The following is a 24810-nucleotide window of genomic DNA, read 5'->3' as shown; positions in this document are numbered from 1 at the left end:
AGAGAGAGAGAGAGAGAGAGAGAGAGAGAGAGAGAGAGAGAGAGAGAATATATCGAACGCGTCCTTTCTCTCCGATCGCGCGAGCAAACGAGGAAAATTCGCTGCAACCATAATGGCCGCTCCACGCTCTCGTTATCCTTCGTTGAATTTCTCTTGCAATACTCGACGAGGTGGTCCCTTTGACCCCTGGCGATATGGCGGTCGTTGATAACACGTGTGACCAGCTGGAAAATGATCGTTTACCTCGGACGTTCGCAACACCTTGATGGTCTCGCATTTTCATCCTCGTCGATGGTTCTTGGATAACTCGTGTGATTGCTCGAGTCACGGTATTCAAGAGCAATGGCAGACGTCACCGAAAAATTGTTTTCATTCTAATCTTTTGAAATGCTACTGGAACGAATTTTCGAAAATCCTTTGGCCATTTCACATGTTCGACCCGATGTAACCCATTAATTGCAGGACGGACGACGGCGCGCTAATTTTTAATATCGACGGATGGAAAGTGGAGCGGCGAACGACCTCGATTTATGATTGCAATTTTTTCTTTCGCCACGCCTCCACGTGTCTCCGACTCTGTGTTCACAGTCTCGACCTCTTTCGATGAACCTTTCTGCGTCGATTACTGGACTGAATCGCGACACGTCCGCGCGCTTTGTGATTTTTGGGCCGGGATCGACAAAGGGGCGAAAACACGCGTTTTCTGACAGAGATGCGCGACACTTTACTCGGGTGGGAACAGAGCCAAGGTGAAGCGATTTATTCGCGTGGGACAGTGAATTTTTCATTAGTTGAAGAGAAGTGTAAACTTTTTCGAAGGATATACATATTTTCCTTCGAAAGTGTTGTCTTTTAAACAATTTTAGAGTGTAATTTAATTTTGTCAGGAAAGTTTGAAATTCTATTTCTGTTAGGACAATTAATTCCATATAATTAATTTCGCCCACGTACTTCGATTTCAAAGTTAGACGTCACAGAAAATGTAAACAAAAATGAACAAGCGTCTGAATTTTTATTTGGTTGTTCGCCTCGTTTACCCGCGAACGAATTTATGCGCGCTCGCAGTTTTACATAAGTCCTCGCGTCAGTTTCCGCAACGCGCACGACCGATTTAAAAGCGTTGACGTAACGACGTCAACGCACTTTTAATCTTCTCAGGCTGAAATTTATCTGTTGACGACCTTAAAATCGAACGTGCGTCACACGTTTCGCGATTAAAAGCTTCCCCTGGCGTTGATACGGTCGAGAACTCATTCGCTCTACTTTCGTACGATCAGATTCGGCTGGCCCGTTTCGCGAACGAATCGAATTTCCCCTGATTCAAATTGACACCAGAGGTGGACCTTTTGTGGCTACTGGAAATTATATTTATGACTCAAATTAATTTTTATGTCTCAACGTCATCGTGAAGTGGTTGATTTTATATTTCAAATTTTTCTTTTGTATACATGTGTTTACGTCTTCTCAATTATATAATTCACTTGTGCTTATTCTGTAACACAAAGCCTTTGTCTTTCATACTTTATATTTTTTTCACGTGTCTTCTCTTAAACCTCACATGCGCTCGTTGTAAAATATTTTATTCGATATAATCCATGTTCTGCCAGAGACCACGTCAACAAATTGAATCGGTGAAACGTAACCTCGGAATAATCAACCCCTAAAACTTCCGTTAGGATTAAGAAATCTCCATTAAAGCGAAAAGATATCTAGAACTCGAATATTCGAAATCCTCAATTTAAAATATTTTGTTATTCGATGAGCAAGTGTTATTCTGATTCGATCGCGCAATCCCGATTGCAAAATCGTCCGGTTTGCCGGAAGTCGAACGGATCCGCGACGGCAAACCAGGACAACGACGACAACGCGGCGTGGTGCTGGTGATGTCAATCGGTGCGCCTCTCGGAAAGTGAAAGCACGGAGACGGCGTCGTGTTGTAAACTTCATGGTTACACGACGCCGCGGGCTACGTTTCGGTTACGCTCTTTCTCCCTCCCCTTTTCTCGGTGGTGTTGAAAAATACGAAACGATTCCACCGACCAGCCCCTCCCCGCCCTTTCGCGAGGATGCGAAAGCACAAAAGTTTGGAATCTTAAAGGAAACTGTGATCTCTGATATTCGATAATACTTCGAAATCGAGGATATCAGCAACGGATGGTCTTCGTCCACCCCGTAGATGGTGCGTGGAGTATGCACGCCCTGGTGGAGCACGCAATCGCGCGGCGTTACGCAAGGAACGGAAGGTGAAACGGGTGCACGGAATCGAGGGTGCGCTAGCGAGTTTGCACTCGAGCGAAATGCCAGATCGATCGACGGATAACGACGGTCGCGGCTAGAGAAAGCTTCCCCGCAAGTTTCGACGGTATTCTTTCCCCTCTTTACATTTTTATGCCAGTCGCTCTATTTCTGGCCCAGGACGGGTCGAAGAACTCGCGCGCGTTAATGAAATAGTTGCATAATGCGCCTGCCTGATGAAACTCTCGCGTCTGAACTGATTCTGCTGACCGAGTGCACGCGTGCCCCGATTGTGCAAAGTGAAAACTGCACTCGAACGGCTTCTGCATATCAACGCGGGATGTTTTCATTTTTGTGTTTTTGATTCGCGTCACAGCGGGCCACTGTTCATTCGCAGCGCCGCAAGTTAGCGGATCGAAAACCTTGTTTATCCCCGAAGAGGATTGATTTAATTTCGATGACACGCTGACGTGTTGAAGAATTTCGTAAATTTTTGAATTTACTTGAAAACTGGAAACGTGGACTCTGCTTGCTCCTAATTTACCGTGCCATTTATCCTGTAGTATATGGGTATAAAAATATACAAAAACATGTATGTAATACGTACATGGACTTGGCCTTGGATCCCCTTCGTTCAAGATAATTTCGATAAAATTCATTTCTTCCTCTAAATACGATTCCACTCGCTTCCACTTCACGCAGAGGCATTAAATTATAAATTCAAAACAAATAGAGACAATATCTCCAATTTTCATCTTCTAATTTCAGATATGTCTCTATAAAACCAAAGAACAACAAGAGGCATATCTGAAATATTTAGATTTTTTAAATTACCAGCGCGACAGTCTAATCAAAAAAATGAAATCAACACCGTAGCTAGTAAAAACAATAAAGAATATAATTATCGAACGTTTCGTAGAAATGGTTCCCAGTGAAACCAGTCGATTGCATTTGACGCGCCGCGAATAGGTTCCTGGCCCACTTCGCGCCAGGTAGGATCGTGGGACTTTTACTTTCTTTGGATGTTTGTCCAACTTCTCTTTCCGCTTGATTGTTCGTGGAATTGTTTCAATGGGAAATAACAAGTTCCTCCGCCATTTGGTAGCGCGTTTTTAGATATTCCGCGATAGTCGATGGTTATGTATTATCTGTAGGAGCACCGTGCCAGGTGCTTAATTAGCGACCGAGTTCTCAAGCATATCGACTGTTCGGCGGTTGTTTAATAAATCTTTCTTGGAAATAGAGAAAGCATGATTCTCTGACACGATTGTTAACCAGGAAATTGGACTGATGATTGAACAATACCAAACGCAACCGTACTAGCAGAGTTCTGCATGGTGGAAAACCTTCTCTAATCGAAATCTAAAATCGATCGAAACAAGATCAAACAGATACGCTTCTCATTTGCCAAAGACCAAAAAGATTAAACTCCTGTACCCTCTATTCCAACGTAATCAAACACTACCCCCACCGAATCTACGAAAATTCCAACGCAAATGAAATACTGTTCCCGATCGATATTAATGAAATTCCAAATCGGATAAAAATGAATCAACGATTCCGATCTCCTTTAAGAACGAGCCTAAGCAAACGAATGAAAATTCGGAGAAGGGGACGTCGACGCATAAGTGGCAGCCTAGTTTGACAATTTCCGAAATGCCCGCGCTAATTCGGCGAAATCGATGCTACGGGAACGCGTAAACAGGAACAGGTGGAGGTGGAGGTGGTGGCGGAGGTGGAGGTGGAGGTGGAGGTGGGGGGGTGAGTTTGGAGATGGGGGGTTGCTACGTGGGATCTGTGTCGCGGTTGACTGGGTTAGGGATCGCTGGGAAGTTCGTTGGCCCCGCGACCCGATACCACCGACCCCGGGGATTTCTGGGGTCGAACGAGCGAAAGCGGGGTGATAGGGGGACGGGAGGGTGGGCGCTAGTATCTTTATTACGCTCCAAGATATCTGTCTTGTAATGCCGGGAAATTTAATGCAAGTCGATTTCCTCGTTACTTTTATCGCGGCGATTCGAACCTGGAGCTCGCGATTTAGCGATCGCCCAGATTTATGGATTTTACGTGGAACAGAAAGATACTGTTCCGAGGAGACGGTACAGCGACCATCAGAAACGTACCAGAAACATCAGCGGTATCGGAAATGTACTTCTCGAGTTGGAATACTTTCAGCTTCGGAGGCGAATAAGTGACGCTGAGAAAGTTAGTTCAAACGGGTATATTAAATTGGATCGTCATTATAATTGATAATTCGACGTTTGAAAATATTTACTTTTCACTTGCGAAGATCAACATAACCATTGGTATATTCGAATTAAAATTTTTTTTTGAATGTAGTTAGAATAATAAGGTCGACAGATGTCTCATAATCACTATACTAAATCTTGTTACTTTTTCTAATAAATGACGCTTGTTTTGAGATTAATAAATAATGACCTCTGTTATTATCTAAACCGCAAACCAGTTTCTACAGTTATACTATACTTCGCATTTCGACCCCTCATGGTTTAGGTCATTCTCAAAAAACAGTGAAAATAAATGAACGTTGACTTTGCAATAAATCAAATTCATTCTGTTTTAAAAGATAGAATCGCTAACCGTTTTTGAGTGATTTCTACTTAAGAGTAGAAATGTCCACTATGATACAAGCTTGCAATTAAGGGTGAAACTCTCCGTCCTATTTGGCTTGTAAGCACGAGACTGTCATTTAGTTGGAATGTATCTCCCCAACAGTTTCTTCGTTCCATTTACACGGTGGAAAGAAAATTGGCAAGTAGAGAAGGTGGGAGGGTTGATTTCTCGCAGATCAGCCACGTGTACCGAGAAAAGCAAACGTGGGAGCGAAACGACACCCCGGGGACGTCGAGGATGACCCTTTGTCCTCTGCCAAGGGGAAAAAGTGGCGATCACGGTGTATTTCGAGAACAAAGAAAGCGTGATTCGTCACGTGAATCGATTTCGAGTGAGTCAGCTTCTTCCTCTAATTTTTGCTTCACGCGTTCCATATGAGGAACGAACGCGAAAATGACGAGTGGTCGAAACCGCAAATGAATTGGCCGGAAGCACTTCAACGACACTTGAAGTAATGTTAGCAGTTCATAATAAATGTTGAAATGAAAGGTAATAATTAGAATAATTGGAGGTTCGAAGGACTGAGATAAAAGATGATTGCAGGGGATTGAATAAATTTGAACGAGTTGTAAAATCGATTTGGTTTGTTCTTTGGATCTTAAAATCCTCTGCTAAAGAATTTTTATTATCATTGATTCTCGAAAAAGCATTGGCCATTCCTTTGCGTTGCAAACAAAATTCTACAACTCTCAATTATAATCAGTAGAATAAATATAATACACTCTTCAAAAATTTGCCCAGCCTCGAACCCTCCGATTCCCCATCAACTTTCCTCTCGAAAACTAGCAAATCCAAAAAAAAAAAATGACCCACCACGAGAAATACATCTCGTCTCGCAGCAGACCTCGCAACGTCACAGATGAAAACCAAGCAATTTGTCGTAAATAAAGCTAAAACCAAAACGCCGAGCTGCCACCCACGCAATAAAATAAAAAAACCTCCACCCTAGCTCTCGCATCGTTTCGACCTCGTTGTCCCTCGCTGAAATAAATAAAAAGTAAACCAGCTTCCACGGTGAAGGGAAACCAATCGATCCGCCGTCACTCTAATTAAAGATGACGGCTAGCTGTCGTTGCCTGCAATTACGGGTAAACACGTATCAACGTGATATGAGGAATATATAGACGACAGAAAGAGAGGGGGGATAAAAAATGTCGAATCGCGTCGGTGCGTGTCTCGTTGTCGCCAGCGACTTAGTCACCCCGATGATTAACCGTTAGAGGCGCGATTTGCATGTTGCACAAACCGCTGCCGGACGAGTACGTTAACGAGATGCAATGAGAGCCGTGGAAAAAAAAATCGCGGAACGGTTGCGGCGATTTCTCGAGCGATCGCGAGGAGTTGGTCGCGGATCGGTGACCGCGTCCTTCGAAACCGGAATCCAGGCAACAAGTGGTTCGTCGACATCGAACGAGGATAATCGTTTCGCGATCGCGCGTCATTTAATATTTTTTTTTTGTTCTCCCTCGTTTTTCCTTCTCTCCCCCGTATGTGGCATGATAGTTTCGCTGGTCCCGATTAACGCCTTCGATTAACGCCGATTACCGTAATCAAAGGCTACCGTTCACTGGTGAAAGGTCTCGAGCTGCCCTCGATCGGTGTCGATAGAGATGTACAGGGTCGTTTGCCAATGGACAGCAAAGGGGGAATGCAGGGGGGACTTTGTTTCAAAAGGGAAATGAAAAGGGGTAAACGTATATTGAAAATGATATTACGGTTGGTTTGTCAACGTGGACGATTGACACTTTGAAGTGGACGATTATCTGACTATCTGATTTTGGGTGTTGGGCGATATGATTATTTTAAGTGAATTAATCACAAGTGTATTATTTAATACATTTCGGTTACTATGGATGGAAATTGAAGTTACTTTTATTGAAGATACTTTGGCGTTTCCAAGCATTTATTTATTATATTCCGTACTATACTTTCATCCATGAAAATTGCTAGTATCTCTGCTTCCTTTTCAACTTGTACAAACTTGTATAATTTTGAATAACCGGTCATCAGAAATTTGAATCATGATTCTTGCCAACGATCCACGTGCCGTTTGCACGTGCCCCCCGACAGGCTGGATGAAAGTAAACCCCTGGTACGTTTACCATTTGTTACACAGGTACAGTAAAAATAGCAAAAATATTTCCATCGCATCTTCGTTAAAAAAGATTTAAACAACGATAAAAAATTCTGTCGGAGTCAGTAAAAGGAATCAATTAACATTTACAGATATGTTAATTACAGCTGTCACTTCATATATCTCGTACAAACACCATCGTGTCTGAAATAAAAGATTGAAAACATGGATCTTACTTGTTCCTAATATCTCGAACCACATCCTCCGCTAAAAATTCATTTTTGCCCAAGCCTCCTAATTAATTTCAGCAAACCGACATCACCTGTTAAAGCATCGCTTCGGTAATAGAAATCTGATAAGAAATCTCCGCACTAGCGTTGAACAACGAGCCCAAGCGCCTCGTGATCGACGTCCGATAACGGGATATCGAGTTGAACGAACCGCGAACCGCGCGTTGACGTCCTTGAGGCCGCGAGTCAACCATAATTAATAACAATCTCGGCGCGCGATCGGAGCAGCTGCGAAACGTGCTTCGTTGCGCAACGGATTTGCGACAGTTGGCGAGTTACAAAAGCGGGTTTAACGCACTCTGCGTGGAAAGTGTGCGAAATGGCGACGCGACTTTCACATTCACCCGAGGCCGTTAATTTACTTTCTACGTCACTGCAATCGCGACTATGTGGAGCCCGTTCCTCTCCTCGCGAACGAGACCGATCTCACGCTTTTCTCGCTCGCGAAACGCCTCTGTCATTTTCTTTACTTGCCTTCGCGTTTCTAACGAGGGAAGGTCGGAAAATTTATTTATTTATCCCTACACGCGAGAATGTTCACGATACGAGTCCCTTTCATTTATAGAATCGATTCCATGTTAAAAAAAAATGGCTCGAAAAGGTCCAATGAAATTTTTTCGTGCGAAGCTTCCTTTCCGAGAAAATTAATCTCAATACAATAATAATTCATAATCAAAATCGATATTATTTTCCAACCAACCGTGAACTCCTCGCAACAGAAAAGTGAAGTGGCCCCGCTCGCAAGGCATCTTCAACCCCCTCTTTATTCGCAAACGAAGCTCCTCACAAGAAAATGTAATACCGCGATTTTCCTTTAGTTTCTCGCGCAGAGCAACCTCCTTCTCGCCCACGCCACGAATCACCTCTCCTTCGCGTACAATTTCATCCAGGAATATCGAATCCTACTCTCGCGGCAGCCAGGCACGGAATATCCCCCATTGTTCTCGCGTAGTCTTTGATTTTTCCTTTCATTCCGCTCGGGCGAAGACGATAAAAATTCTCCGGGGTAGTAAAAAGCAACTGAAATCCAAACAATGCCTCTCGCACGTTTCCCCGAGAGAAGATCGATGATTTACGGGGTTGAAGGGTTCGCAGCGTCCAGCCGAATCCCGTAACGGCGGAGGAAGGAAACAAAACGGGAAACGATTCCATTGGGGCCCTAACTGTACTTAAAAAGGCAAGGGTTCGTCGTGCGTGGGTAATATCGGTCAGTAAAAAAAAGAGGCAAGGGCTGCCGAAGGCCGGTAACGGGTTTAAAAATTCGTCTTCGAGTCGCAAAGTCAATTTCCTCGGGGTAATCCTTTCGCGGACAACGACGGTCTTGCTCGTAAACGCGTAAAGAGCCAAAGGATTAGACGAGCCTACCCTTTTTTATTACCCCTTTCCCTTATTCTTTATCTGCGCCGCGAAAGCGGATTAACCGAGAAGGAGGCGCGCGTAAAAAGCTGTAAAATGTTTCACTTTTTTAGCGAAGCCTCCCAATTTTGAAAGTCACTGGAACGCGTCCCTTTTTTTTTTGCCCTCCTCAATTTTTTTGCCGACGTTCGTTCTAGTCGCGAGGACGCGCTTTTTCCGAATATTTTTTTCCGCTTTTTTATTGGCCCACTCCGGCACTCGACAACAAAACGGGAGGGAAAGAAGTCGCGCATTCGACTCCGTGAGCCGTGATATATTGCTCAAGCCCGAGCGAGACCGAAAGAGTTAATTGCTTTCTCTTTCTTGGTGGACGATTCGTCGGACGGGTCGGTACTACCTGAACGTGTACACGTTCTTTCCGAGGCGCTTTCGTAAGGCTTTTTTTCACGCTTTTCTATGGGACCAGGGCGAATCTCCGACGAGTTTATGGACGTTTTTTCGAAAGTCGCCGCTCGCGGTGAGTAGGTACGGCGTATACTGCGTGGTAGTTTCGTATTCGTGGTCTTGGGATTTATTTAATGTTCTCGGCCCTTTCTAATTGAGTAAAAATGTTAGTAAGAAATATTTAAGCTACGTTTGCTCATATTTAATTTAATATATCACGAGGCATTGGACTCGTAAATTTATGAAAAGATTTTATGAGGGACCAGAGAAATATTGAATTGCCAGTAATTGAACTACATTATGACGTAGATATATTGCCTCGTAATGTAAAGTCACGTTGAAAGCCGGATTGGGTTACCAGGAAATTTCTGGAACAAAGAGCCAGCATTTTCCTTGTTGTTACAGCATCGTGCCGTAAATTTCATTGCTTAACAATTTGGTACGCAAATACGATATCGCTCCAATCGGTCGCTCGAAAACGAGAAACAAAGTCGTACGTAACAGGAATGGATCGGCAACCTACGCCTACCCGGAAAGTTTACCTTTAATTCGACTGCTCTTATTCTGGGAAACTCGCAAAAAATTCTGATATTAACTTCCGAATAATAGTTAAATTAATCGTTAACTTGTTGAAGCAATTTTGGGGAATATGATTTTTTTTTTTTATACAGATGAATCCATATCTCTTGCCGCCCATGGTGAATGGAGCAGCATCTCAGATTTCGTGCAAATTATGCAATCTTTTGCAGTCTCTTACTCGAGTCTTTACTTAAGTATCACGCACGTATCAGCAGTGTTCGTATCTCCCATGTCCGTTGTCGTTGAAGAGTTAAATCTATCCATGCGTAATCCTGAATGATCATGTATTGGCTGCCTCACCCTGTACATATATTCTGAAAACTGCGAGCAAGGAAACTCGTTTCTGAAACCAACCTACAATTTTGACTACAACCAAGATACAATGTTCGCGAACGCGCGAATGGTGTCGCGAATGGTTGCTTGGCTGCAACGAGCGACGCAATTAAAAGAGAAGTTCATCCCGGGATCGGAATCAAGACACCCTCGAAAAATCCATATCTCTTGCCGCGAAAAAATAAACTACGTGCGAACGACACCGTCGAGCTTCTTTGCCGAACTCGTGGCGCACCGAAACGTCCAAAAGGATAAAAAAGAACTCGCCAAGAATTCCCACGGAAACTTCGCTTCCGTTCCACCCCTCCACTCCCTCGCCCTCTATTTGCATGACGCGCGAGTGCGAGGACTTCAGAAAAGGTTGAATTATCGAGGTAGAAAACGCGCTCCCAGTGGTCTAATCAGGCCGAGGAAAATGCGCGCGAAAAGTGACGCTCGTCGCTCGGAGTGGGAGCAAGGGTGGAGAGGGTTGGTCGAAGACAGTGACGTCACTAGGGGGCGAGTACCCGACCAAATGACACCGAAACGACCGTCCACGAAACCGAACTTCTAGCAGAAAGTTACTAATTTTTCCGATTACGTCTATCTATTTTAAACAAATTTTCACACTCTTCTTCTATGCGTTCGTTCGTAATTATTTATATTTTTGTTTCCTGTATGCATTTCTTCTTTAAGACAAGATGTATTCTTAAAATCAAAAACTGTACTTTCTCGAAACATAAATAAAGATATACAAACGAAAGCGGTGACTGTGATACGAAAATAAATAAGAATGTACTAAAATGAAATGCGTAAAGAAATAATGTAAGCGGAGGTTGAAAGGAGCATGAAATAAGTGTAAATCTCGTTCATCCTTGGAGCAATCACAAAAATGCGTTTCATTAGAAAATGTTCTACGTTCCGACCTCGCTGCTGTCTGGTCAACGTAATTGGAAAGTAACTCGGAACAAGGAAAATGGACAAGAAATTTCTATGAATATCACGTTTCCTACGGCAACGTTTCTTTTCGTACGGTGAATCAATTTTTGTACGGTCAATATCCCTCGAGAGGTTAAATAGATAACCCGTCAACCTTCGCGTGATACTAACCCCCGATACAAAGCCTCGTGAAGTCCCATTTTCTACTCCCGAACTTAAAAAAAAAAAACCAAGAGGAACCGAAGAACAGCATTCGTCCGAACGAATAGATCGCGAAACTTGTTTTCATCCCGAACGATAATCTCTCGCGTACCTCTGGCGACGCTAAGCGTAGCGACGCCGCTGGTCGTAGAGTCGCTCGGATTGCGAGCGCCGAGGTCGCGGGGTCGTTGACCGGCGAGGGTAGCACTCACCCTAACTAGGCCAGCGGATCTGTCTTTCTCTTGCCTCCGCTGTTCCTCTCTTGACCCCCTCCTGCCGCCAAGTTCTCCGTTCCCCACCACGAAGCACCGTCGATTCTCCTACTCGGTCGTCCTCGCCTCTCTCGGACGGTCCATGGTTCTGCTATTTTCGCGGGGGCCACTCGACACGGATATATGCGGTCCGCCTACGTTTGGCGGGATAATTTATGTTATTGAGGCCGTTCCACCCTGCCCCCACCACGTGGCGCGCTCGAGCTGCCGGGTAGGAAAGCTCGCAGCTTTTTCCTACCGATTTCCCCTACCTCCCCCGTCGTCCTCCCACTCCTGCTTCGAGCTGGCCGGTCCACGCACCCGCGGAGGATAAATTACGATAATTACAATCGCGAGGAAGCTTTTATCGGCCGGGAATATTCCCGTAGACGAGGGTGTGCGGTTATGGTAGGGATCGGCTTGTGACAATTTTCTGGGAGATTTATGTGTTTTGGAGCAGATCTTTTTTTCTTAGGTAAATTGGAGCGCGGAGAATGGTTCAGAGTCGAGCGAGGATTTCAGGTGGCTTCGTGCTCTGAAAGCATGTGGTCATTGATGCGTTTTTGGAGCAGTTTCCTTTTTTTTTTAAGTATATTTCAATATGTCGAATGGTTCGAAGTCGAGTAAGGGCAAGATTAACACCTTCATCTACTATAATCGCAGGTATGAAGTCCCTTGCTTCGATACGACGTGTCTGACTCGGGCTTCTCGTGCACGACTCCAATATCCGCGCCACGAGTCTCACACGTTGGTATAAATCAAGGGAGTGATTTCGATTTATTATAAATATTTGTAAAAATCTAGAAAACTATTTTTTTCACGCGATATTTTTATCATCAGTTCCGCAGTTTCTGTGTAAATGTGTCACAATTACATCATCCAAAATTGTCCCTTCTTATATACGTCTACGGGCTTTAGTTGCAAAAGTTGGAGAATTTTCTGAGCGAACCGCGCGCTAGTCTATACGGGGTTCGTTGCCGCGTATTCGGACCTAAATAGGCCGGTAGGTAAAGTGTGTTAAGCGTCGTTGTCAATCAGTATCTTCCAATTGTACGCATGTCCGTTTCAACGGAACGTTTATTTTCAAATCAAGGCAATATTATGGCCGACAATCGCAGCGTGCACACGTTCACCTTTTTTTTTTTAAATTAAACCGAATAAATGACTAACAGAGACTGATACAAAAATAGCATCTTCTCATCTCTGCCGCGTCTATGCAGAACTTAATATTTCACTTTTATTGTATTTATCGAGTCCACAGACTATTTCATTCTATTTATGGTGTATATAGAGTATATAGAGTTCTCTTCCAAATTACAATTTGTTGGCCTGATTACGGACAGGAATGAAACTGTCACGATATTATTAAAATCGACAGTCTTCTTTCGCGACCCAAATAATCCCTCGTCTGTCAAGCGATTCTCGACTCTCTTAAATCTTTTTTTCCTAAATAAACAAGTTTAATTACAGACCTCGTTTTGCCCCATATTCCTGGTTCATAACTGCAAACCTCAGTTTACTCTACATTCAGAGAATCAAGGACGGCCAGAATAAAAGGAACAATGCGCGTCGCACCGGGACGAAGAAATTCAATCGCGATCGGTCTACTTTTTGCCAATTATAGTCGCGCGAATCCTCGCTGGTAACGAATACGTCTGTGGAGAATAAGAGGGGCGACGGTAAACAAATTTCTCAATCTGTACATCCGAACGCGGTGCGATAAAACAAAACGAATGAAAAGTCAATACGGTCGACTGTTTCGAAAATAAAAAATAAAACTTGCGAGCTTCGTAATATTTATCTCAAATTCCTACCATATACTTCTGTTTCCGTATACTTCTTATTCAACTTTGTCTACGTTCCACAAAATTCTACACAGGTACGCATACAAATTTGTACACCTCTTCGAACCATACACGAGCATGTCCACCGAGTTTGGTATCTCTACGTACGCCTGTTCCCCTTCCCCCCCCCCAAAAAAAAAAAAACATTTGCGAAGAGTGTCTCCTCGATGAAAAGCGTGCAAAAGGTAACGCGCGACACTTATCGAACCGGTAGACGGTTGAACCGGGCGAAATCCTGCAATTTCGTGCGCGAATCGCGTCGTAACACCCCCACGCGATTCTATCGCGGTGCTAAAGCAGTAAGAGGACAAAATTACCGAGCTCTCGAGAAGAGGAAGAGGCCGCGGTGAAAAGCTCGGGGGTGGGAGGGTGGTGGCCACGGTGTAGATATAATATCTGTAGCAAGGGGCGACAGGTTGGTGGAAATGCTATACTTAGCATCCCCGGAGGGGTGGGGGGTGGCAATACCGGGACTGGCTGGTGGGTCAGAGGTCGTTGCCCTAGGGGTTGCCACCCACTCGCCCCCGCCGGCCACCCTTCATCCGTAACCTGCTCCTCAACCGAGTTTCCGGGGGGTTGACTGTGCGAGTAGTCGCGAAAGCTTGTTCGAATTTCCGCAAAATACGCGCCATCCTTCGTTTTACCCCAGCGTTGGCTCGATTCGCTTCGTTTAAGTTGGACGAATTCGCTCGACGAAGGTTTTGTTCCAATTGCGTTACGTCATTTATCACCGTGCGAAACGTAGGTAGGTGCTCGGAGAAAGAATTTCAACGGTTTCCATTCGCTGAAATAATTAATCGAGGTCTTCTTATTTATTATAGGAATTTTTAATTTTTAATTGAATTACTTGACGTTTCTACAATTGAATCGATATACGAATTATTCGATCTCTCGATTTCAATAACTGTATGTCGTGCATTTGATATTTTAACATAGGACGCAAATAAACAGTATACACGGTAAGCTACGTATAAAAAAGTTATGTAGGAATTATTTAGCTGCTAGATTCTAAGAATTGTGTAAGAATTATTCAAATTCCTGTCGATAAAATTTATCGGCTTCAGCTTCCAGTCTTTAAAAATTGCCAATTAATTATTAATTCCCACGGGCTTATTATTAATTTGACAGTTCTGATATAAAAATATGACACAGGACAATGATATGCGCGATACTCTTGCTCTTACAGAATCTCATGGATCGTATGCGGACAGTTCATTTCTCGTACCCAAAATTAGGACAGCTAGCTGACAGGTAAACGCTAGGAATAAAGATACTATAGATAAAACGAGCGAGAATAGAGGCGAGCAGTTTTCACATCCGCTATTCCGAGTTCGCGTGGTAAAATCTATGACTCCTTTATACGTTCCAAGCTCGACCTATATCTGATATAGCGATCCTTAAGGGTACTTATTATTAATCTCCTACTTTTCTCTCGTTTCCATGTCTTTCGCATTTGACAACTGAACATTGTACTTTCCCTGCACGCCATTCTCCGATTTAGGCTCGAAGCACTATTTCACCCTGTAACTGCAGTCGTGCTGTTATCAGCGAGTACGGTTAGGTACTATCAACTAAGACTTTCAGAAGGGAAAGGGTAAAAAAAAATACTGTTCATTATACGTGTCGTGCAACAGCGGAAAATAAAATAGCTTCAGCTTCTAATTTATTTTAGTCTCCCATCGGAAACTCGATATAAAATATATCTATACAATAAAATCGATGCGCCGAATGTACTCTGGATCGTGTTCAGCTGAGACAGTTTGTTCGTATCTAGAAAAATAGAGGATCTCGAGGAAGCGCAATTGGTGCTCGGGGACCAGTTCGCCAAGATCAGGGGGTTCAATTGAACGTGTCGTTGAAGAGGGAAAGTTCGTCTCATCCTCGGTGGCGGAGACACAGAGAGAAAGTCGCGAGTCACGTATGTGTGAGCCAGCAGGGAAACGAACTACCTGGGAGAAAGAGAGAAATCACTCCCCGCGCGAGCCACGATTCCCTTTCATCGGCATCCGGACGGACCACCTTCGTCGGTACTTTAACTTCCTGGTTAGATCACTCTTACTTTCTTCCAGGTGAACCGTGACTCCGATCGCCGTGCACCTTTCGAGATCGCGAAACGGAAGACAATGCATCCGACGTTACCTGGCGAGTGTACCTGTTACGCGGATACCCAGTCACCTAATTTGCATCGTGCGGAAAGGGGATTCTAACTGGATGAAACTTTCAAATAACGCGCGAATGTAAGATAAACGATATTATAGTTATAACTTGTTACTCCAATTTTGATAAATTGCTCTAATTTTATATTTGTTCGTCGCGTCCAAGTTTAATAAGAACCGAAAGCTAAATTATAGAAAGAAATTATATTTTTCGTCGAACATAATCTATCTAAATATTTCCTATTCTTTTTTTTTTCTTTTATAGCAAATAAAATTTGTTCGTTCTTAATATAATATTGTTCGAAGGAGTGAAATCAACCCTCGAATACAATCAGACTCTTCTTTCCCGTGGGATATCGTCGGAACGACCAAAAGAATTCTTTAAACAAAAAAAGAATATCGATCGAATTGTGCACCTGTTTTGTAACTAATACCGCGCGCGGTGAAAGCGAACGTCGAACCGTGAATCATTCGAAAGAGGAACGATCGCAACCGTGATACGAGATCGCGCGTTTCGGTGTCCCTATCTCCGGCTGCGTTCGAAAGTTTTTTCGCTTGCGAGAGGGCGTAGACGTTGAAGGACAGGTTGTTGCAAACCTGGACACCAGAATTTTCGAAACTCGGGAATTAGAACGGAATCGCGCTTCCGTTGCGAAAACCACAAGGATACGCTTTTTTACCTTCACTTCGAAAAACTGCCAAACAAGCTCGCGATCGACCGATGAACCAATCGCACGGCCATTCTTTATCGAATCAGACCTTGCCGTGTGGTTTGTTTACAGATAGTCGCAGCTGTGTTTTTATAAATTAATTACGATTCGTTACAAAGTCGCCATTTCTCGGGAGATGAAACTGACTGAAATTGGTTTGCGATTTTGGTTTGCGATAAAGGCTTGCTTTTCGGACTCTAATAGAAGAAAATATTTGTTTAATTCAAATGGTACTGAAAATTACCGACCACTGCAAAAGTTGCTCTCAAAAGCTAACGTCGTTGTTGTAAGTAAAAGTTATAATATTGCAACTTTTAATACAAGAATATTTCCTACTAAAAACAAAAAAAGAAAAAAAAAAGAAGCTGTCACTCCCTTCTTCCAGATGTAAATACCTAAATAGCCACCCTTAACGTGTGTTTCTCTCGAGCTTCCCAACTTCTTACCGAATCCCTCTGAAACCCTCTGAACCCTCCGAACCGCCAAGAGGAGGCCCCCCCCGATTTTTCGCGAAACCGGTTCACCGAACTCCGCGCTGGTAAAGAAGCAGCGCGAACGTGCGCTCGGGCTCGATAAGGGTCCAAGCTCGGGAGCGATAAGAGCCACGACACGGTTCGAGGTTGTTCACCTTGGGCGCGAACGGTGGAAGCGGGATGGAACGATCAAGAAAACGAGGATGCCGAGCTCTACGCAGCGCGAATCAACCGAAAGAAATAGATGCTAGGAGCGCGAACGCGGGAAAAGGAGACGCGAGATTAGATGAAGAAGAACAGGACAAGGAAGGGATGGCGGGGGAGGAGGAGGAGGTGGTGGAGGAGGAGGAGGTGTAGGAGGGGGTGGGGATTGTACTCTTATCGGGCTTCTCGTCGGTTTGGCTTGTGACGTAGGGACGTTGCGAGATTAGAACGACCCCAAGAGCAGCTCGGAGAGTCGACGAACCGGTCCCTGATTGGGCGATGTCGAGTCAACGCTCCTCTCAGGTGGGGGCGGAGGAGGGGTCCGTTTGGAGAACGGTGGGAGGCGGGGGCGGGAGGGGAGGGTACGCGTGGACTGGGAGAGGACACAGTGCATCAATCGAGGTCACTGGGGACCGGGAGGAGGCCAGGCCGTTGCCCGTGTGTGTCTTGCTTTTGAGGTTAGCCAGTCGTCGGCACAAGCGCAATTAGAAAATGCCCAACGGAGTTCGCCGCGGTGTCGAAACGAGCTTTTTTTTCCCCCCACCGTGCGTTATCCTTTGCCGAGTTTTCGCGCTTTAGCAGGGGTCATTCGCGCGCTGGAGAACCGGCCACCGAAAAGCGCGCTTCGAGAGGTGTCGCGGTTGGTATGTATTCGGCTATCGGTCCAAACATCGAACGAGTAGGCGAATAGTAGCCGCCTCGAGGCTTCGTCGCGCTCTTGGTGCAAGAATGCGCGGTCGATCGCTTTTCTCAGCTGAGGATCGCTCGCCACGAGTAGCGTAATTTTAGCAACGCGCGATCGATCGACGCAACGCTTCCTTCGGACCTTCTGCATACCTTGGTACGCAGGGTTACTCGTTGCCGACGACGCGATTTCAAAAGACGCGAGATTCGGGCGCGGGGATGATTCAGCAACTCGAGGACTCAAACCTGCCCGACACTTGGCGCTCACTTTTTCGCACGTGGTTTTTCGCGATAATCTCGTTGAATACGTGCCTCGCGATTCGGGGGAAGGTCGACTTCCTCCGAGTACCGTGGTCGTTGGACGAGTATTATTTTCATTATGGAAATTATTCTTCTGTGTGACGTTCAAGTTTCTCTGTCATCTGTATTCTTGATCTCTGGAGTAATCTCGTTATCAGCATGCGTTGACCGTGGTTTTAGAGCACGGTCTGTAAACGTATGCTACGATCCTACCCGAATTTCTACCTCTGGTCTTCTTTCCAGCTCGGTACGGCACGAGAGACGGAGCAACCCCTCCGGACAACCCATAGGCAGGCAATCTGCGCGTCGCACGGTCGACGAAATCCTCGGAGAATTCGGCCGTGCAACGGGACGGAACAATTGAATCGGTAGGTGAACGGGAGATCTCTCTCGACCCACCTCATAGTTACGCTCGTTGAGGCAGGTCAGTGCTCCGTCAGCGGATGCAGCGCGGTCGAGGAACAGCGCTGGGGAAACGGTGAAAGCATTCCACGGCTCTCAGCGAGAGTGATCACGGTCCAGCAGCGTGGCTAATGTACTTTCACCGGGGGGACAGAAGGGGAGATCGGGGAGGGAAAAGAAATCGGAGAGCGGGAAGAACCAGGCTGAGAGAGGGGCTCGCGAGTAGGTAGTCCGCACGTAATTCGCTATCGCGAGGTTACGTAACGGGGCCTACGAGAATTCTCAGCCGGTTGAACGGACCTATGTGTACGGCATATGTACGCGTTTGCATGCGCGGTTTGTCACAACAGCCGCTCTCTTTCTTTTGTTCGCGACCAACAGTGCACTTCGCTCCAGGAGCAAATTCATCGCGAAGATAACAACGTCTAGGCCCCCTAGAAGCTACCGTCGACTCTTTAGATTGATTTCCAGGATCGAGGTCCAGGGTATGGGGGATAATTGTCTCTATAGTCAAATAGGGGGAAATCGTTTGCTTTTGAGCAAGCATTCTTTGAAATACGATATATGTATAGAAAAATGTACCAAGGAGGACCCACATCGAGGTCAGAATAATTAATAATAAATGCCCAACATCTGGAAACATGAATTCCACGAGTTTTTACAGGAGCCTTCTATGCCGACTCCATGATAAAAGAAACAAACTCTTTAAAAAAGGGATACCACCGTTTAACATCGCGTAGTTTCGACCCCTTGACTACCTCGCGAACCCGACCCTTCGCAAACAAGGTACCACCTACCAAAAACATCGGTTATCATCGATCCGTTTAAAGGCCTCCATTTTCCAAAGTGCGTCGAAAGCCGGCAAAAGTACCCCCAAGTCCGGTGCATCCAAGCCTCGTAAAGGGTTGATAGCTCGTTAGAGGCTCGTTTGCGCGTGGCAAACGGAATGGCCGTGTCGCAGCCCCCGAATCGTAGGGGTCCCGTTCGAAAATGGAGAACTAGGGAGGCCGGGGACGAACAAAAAGGGTGGGTGGAACGCTTATGAACGGCTGATTGTAACTGTACAAAGAGCGGTAGCGCATCAGTATCTGTTACGCGGGCAGAACAGGAGGGCGAACGGAGCAGAGCGTGTGTTGGTGACCTTCGATGATAACCGTAGGTGGGGAGGTTGGTCGAGTAGCTAAACTGTTCGCGATAGGGGAAGGGGTGGACGAGGGACGTGGCGGGTTGGTTGAGAGACCTAACCCAGTTCGAGTTTGTTGAACCGACCCGGCGGCGATTGGCCACACGAGTCGCGGAGTTCACTCTACATACTTGCCGAACGGAGGTAGGAGAAGGCGAGATGAGGCGGTGGGGCGAGGTAGCGGGCCGCTCGGTTAATTTCATCTTGCCCCAGTTACGGGCCAGGCAGGGTGAACGAACTAGCCTCGCGCCAAGGCCCCACCGACCTATTTTCCTGTTCTACGGACCGCCCGCGAGGAAAAGAGACCGAACGCCTCTCTATACACCCAGTGGCGTCACTACGTTCACCGTCACCAACCAAGGAAACTCGTCATGCCACCCCTCGCCCACCTCCACCCTTAAAAATCCTCGGGAATCTGGTTTGCGCCGATGCTTCTTGTTGATCACGCATTGCCGGCGATTGGGAGTGACTGGCACGAGCCACGAGATTAAAATGCAGAGTACACGCGTATTTACATTCGTACAGCTTTGCGGGGGGTGAGCGGAGAACTTGAGGTATTGGGGTTTCGCGAACCTAACCACACTTTTCGTAGGTAGGCCAGAAGTGGAAACTCGCGCGACCAGAGAAACTTTGATTTTTGATGATACTTTAGGTTTTGGCGAACGGTGTTCAAGACCTCCTAAATTAAGGGATGAAATTAAGAAGATCCAAACATTTTCTTCTAGTAAATTCATCTGGACCAATTCCTATCGCACTAAAATAATAGGCCGTCATTTTGGAGTCACACTCCCCGGTGACGCCACTGTGTACACCGAGTTCACGAGGAGTTCAGGCCAGAGTGAGAAGACTAGATCGGAGAACGAGAGGATACGTGGAAGCGATGAAACGAGATAGAGAGGGAGGCAAAGAGAACGCGTAGGGGGAAAACTCGTAGGGTGGGAGTCTCGATAGAGAGGCTCGCTATCTAGGCTAGAACCGCGAGCAAAAAGTGGAGAGGGGAAGGCGTAAGCGTCGGAGGAACGGAGAGCTAGCGAGAGCGAGAAGGACGGAACGATCTACTGTGTGTAGAGGGAGAAAAATTGCCAGTGCGCCGAGTGGAAGGCCGCCGACCGAGGGCAACGAACTAGCCTCGTCCCGGGCCCCGCGACCTACATTCCAACCCCGCTGGAAAGTGAAACCGTCTCTTTCTCTATTCCTTCCTACCTGAATCGCGATCTACAGCTAGGCGAGGAACGTTTTTGCCAACCTGTCGGTACACCACGCACACGACCCTGCGATTCGAAATCGACACAGATACAGACACACACGAGGGGAAAATAATACTCTCCCTTTCGTCAGGCGCCGAGCATGCTTCGCGTACGCGGAATGGTACACGTTTCTTGCTTACCGGCCAACACTCGTCCCAGCAGATTCTCGCTATCCTGCGGTGCCCCACGATAACAGACTTGGCCCGGTTCCTTCTCGTCCAGTGGCTCGCTGGAGGGTGACAAAATGTCGCCTGACGATTGTTGTTCCTCCGTCGCACTGCCACGAGGCTTGAACTTTTGCACGGTCATTTCTCGACGCGACAGTCTTCCGGTTCGCACTGACTCTACCCTCGCCTGGACTTTATTTTCCTATTCTGTCAACGATCTAACGTCCCAACAGTCCTGCCGGCAGTCTCGCGCGTAAACACGATCGGAGCTGGCATAACACGGTGTTCATCAGCGTGGCCAGAAGTCGAAACGATGTTTTCCACTTTACTTGACAACTCACTCTCCCCTCGGCCGCGAGACACGCGGCGCGAAAACTGCCCGAGTTTGTTTTGGTTCGAAGACGGTTCGTATTCGACAGCGGACGGATCGTCAGGAAAAACGAGCCACCCCCTAGTATCGGAACACTCTCGCTTCGCGCACGCGACGACACGACTGTCCACGACGAAAACTAGCTGTTGCTTTTCCTATGGCGACCGCGTGGTCCTCGCGGTAACTGCAAATCGAAGCTTGCACGTTATTAGTTGGTGTGTTGTGTGTGGCGTGCGATGCGGTGCGCGAGTGAGTTCGCCGCGGCGTGGTGTACCGCGGCTTCGCGGCGCCTGCGCGCAGAACCGCTGATGGACACCGGTGTGGCGCGCCATTCCCGCACCCCCCACCTCCCCCACCCATTTTCGAACCGCGACTTTTCGATATTTTTCCCTCCCGTCATCCCTAGGATCGTGTCATCGTACCTGCCAAAATTATCCAACCACGACGGATGCTATTTTCTTTCGAGAATTGAAAATTCTAAATCGGACCGCTGGTTTCTCAGGAGACATTCGATTATTGCCGATAACATTTATTTACATGAAACTGCTGCTTATTATTCAGCGTATTTATTTTTCCTTTCGAAACTGTGAAATGTTGCATCTTAGGGGTAGCTATTTCAGTTAGTTTCAGGGTTAATTCTATTTGTACGTTTCTGAAAATCACGATTCATCGTGTATCTACTATGTGTTTATTTACTTGAAATTATTGTTTAACGTACAAGATATTTGTTCGATAGTGTTCCTCCGATGAGTCTAAATGGTATGGGAATAATCAAACCGCCTGATAAATTGCTCGACAAGAACACTTGCGAACGATAGTGAAGCTATCGTAGGCAAGGGAATTGCATTGTATACTTTGCGAGATTTTTGCAACGACTCCGAATAAAAAAAAAATGAACCTTCTTCGTAAATCTCACAATTATCTCCACTTGCTCCAAAAAAAAAGAACATAATAATTCTTCGAGGAGTTCCAAGCAAATCTCTTCAAATGTCTTCGAATGTATTACAAACTTGTACGAAATGTGCAAAATTCGCATGAAATGCCAAAAATATATATAATCGATTAAATGAAAGAGGCTGCCTGTATCGACTAAAAGAATTACTCCAATTTTTCTCCCTCGTTCACGACGTGCTCCAAATGACTCGGTGCAGCCGTTTCAACGATCAACGTTTAAAGTATCCTTCCTCCAAGGATGCAAGAGCGCGATCGATGCCGCGTCAACGGAAAATCTATTACCGAAAAACCGATTTTCAACAAGGGGGGGGGGTCAGATTGATAACGATCCAGGCTTATCGAGCAGAGTTAAGCCCGCGATAGCGCCCTCAAGGCACGTCCGTTTCATTCCTATGGCCAATTGGCACGGTTGACCCGTCATTAGGATCAAGGATTTTTATCGGCAGAACGAAGAGGCTTGGCCTAGCCTTTATTATGCGTGCACGCGTCCACGGCTGACGGGGTTTCGCTAAACGCCGCGTATTGTCGTGGCCGCGGACCTAAACGCGCTTAGAACAAAGTAAATTTGTAGTCAAGGATCGCTTCGTTCACCATGAAACCGGTGGTCCTATTTTACGCGGCTTCCAACCTCGCGCCAAATATAACGCGGTAACTCAAAATTCCGGCGCTAAAACGACGAACAAAGGTCGAGAAACGTCGACTCGAATCGCGTCTCCAAATGTTTACGTAATACTCGACGAAATTTCTGTGATAGAGAGTCCGCGGATGACGATGCCCAGGTACGCTCCTGATCGGCGTGATACACAATCAGTGAATACAGCGCGTTCCCCTGCCACGTCGTTGACTCACTAACACTCGAAGAGTGAAAGCAACGTAACCCCTGGCGGGCACGTACACGGGACCATGTGTGCGTGCGTTCGCACCTTCGCTGAACACGTGGGTTACGTCTACGGAAAGGAGAAGTTAGATCACAGGTGAACGGGACTCTGACGCGCGCCTAAACAGAGCGCCTCCCTAATGCGGCTCTCGCTTGGGTTAGGCCTAACCTGTCCCAACTTAGGCCCGTTAACCATTAGTAGAACCTCTAGCCTCTGCTTTTACTATCTAATCTAAATTCTACCCTTGCTTAAAAAATACTTGTTTACAAAAAGGAATATAAAAGTGCGAGTGATGCTGATGTGTAATCATCTTTCTTATTTTAACAAAATTAGTAACGTAATTAAGATTCATGTTCTTGGAAGATCAAGTTAGAAATTTGAAGTATAAAGATGGCTAATAGTTCTGCAAATGTTTAGCGATAGATTTAAATAAAATTATTATCTCGAAGACCGTTATAGCGCGTGTTTAGTGATAGAGAAGGGGACAAGAAAATTATTTGTTTCAGGAAACGAGTATGGTAATAAGTAACACGAGTAATAATGGATACGTTATCCTAATTGGGTAACTCTAGTTATCGACGACGGAAGGTTAAGCTTAAATTGATGCAAACTGGGCGCTGTCCAAGCTTAACCTGCCCTAACTACGAGCCTTGAATGTACAGTTAGAATAAAGCAGCCAGTGTGACGGACTTTAGTATCGTCTAACGGGAGTACTACTAGCTCCAGATGGATTCCTTTCGGAGTCCAAGCTCGTCTGGTTTCACTCTCGCTATCTAACCGTTTTTTTTTTTATGCAGCAGCCGATGGACCATCGTTACTTGCGCCCTGATCGTTCCTGTGAGATCATTTGATGTTTCAAGACTCAGGTTTAAAAATAATATTTCCGCTGAACTTACTCTTTTGTACAATTGTTTGCCATGCCTATCAAAGGTGTTCACTAAATGAAAAATTGATAAATAAATAAATATTTTAAGTTTAACGAATAAAATGATACGTTATATTTTCAGTATTCTGCACTTGGAATATTTATTAGCCGAGAAACCACACGTACCAATATAGGACAATGATTTTAGGTTCGCCAAGGGTTAATCGCTTGTCTTGCAACTCAACGATCCGAGCGCGTGTTGTTGGGTGACTTCGTTTTGTCTAGATCATGGTCATCGTGCAAATCGGTTAAACGGTTCGAATTGAATATATTACTATAGATTGTCAGACCCAATGTGACTATTCTAAATATAATCGAAGCTTGACCTACCCTAACGGATTGCGACCATAGAGACACGCCATGATCGAGCTCAAACGTTCAAGGAGATAGCCGACGATCTTCTTTTACGATTTCCCTTCATACTCTTTACGCTTAAATACTTCTCGGAGCTCCATAGGATTCTATTAGTTTTATTGCCAAAGGGTTGATCCAGAGCAAATGGAAATTGATTAATATTAATTATGACGAACTGGTGTTTCAGCTAGCAAATATGCCATATTATTATTTATTTGAGAAAAGGTGATCAACTTCCAGAAGTAAAATAAAATGCAGAGGAACGAATCGTTTTGTACCAGTGCTCCTTAATATTTCGCAGAAATTAGAAAACTCAGATTTATCGTGTTTTATCGTTCCTCGTGTTTAGATCTTTCGCAACGCGCATTACTGGTTTCCATTACTTGAGATACTAGTAAAAAGAAAAAGTGGTGCTGCTCAAATCGCTCGATAAAACCAGGGACGCTCAGTCTCTCGTCGCTTTTCCGTCGCGATTCGTGGTTAAATGTCCCGAGTTGAGCACGGGACCCCTTTGTGTGGCCAGAGGGAAGATTTATCGCTGGAGGATTCTAGGTTCCACGGCGAGCGTGTAATCGACCCTGCCAGCTTTACCTGGAACACCTGTTTGCTGATCTCTCTGTTCTCCGTCAGACCGCGCCGTGGAA

The 24810-nt window shown here is 45.6% G+C and overlaps 1 protein-coding gene across 1 annotated transcript in view; it reads right to left on the bottom strand.

The window, feature by feature from the left end:
• The window catches only part of LOC128877812 (nuclear hormone receptor E75-like), a 95787-nt gene extending 74609 nt beyond the window's left edge, over positions 1 to 21178 (bottom strand). The window contains exon 1 of the mRNA XM_054125363.1: positions 20659 to 21178. Coding sequence (XP_053981338.1) covers positions 20659 to 20827 — 169 coding nt within the window. The 5' untranslated portion in view covers positions 20828 to 21178. The remainder of the gene's footprint in view (positions 1 to 20658) is intronic.
• Between the last annotated feature and the right edge of the window lie 3632 nt (positions 21179 to 24810).

This window comes from Hylaeus volcanicus, chromosome 6 (assembly GCF_026283585.1).
Source record: "Hylaeus volcanicus isolate JK05 chromosome 6, UHH_iyHylVolc1.0_haploid, whole genome shotgun sequence".
In the NCBI taxonomy this organism is placed as follows: domain Eukaryota; kingdom Metazoa; phylum Arthropoda; class Insecta; order Hymenoptera; family Colletidae; genus Hylaeus; species Hylaeus volcanicus.
Note: the sequence above shows the minus strand (reverse complement) of the source record. Positions and strands in the feature narration are given on the sequence as shown.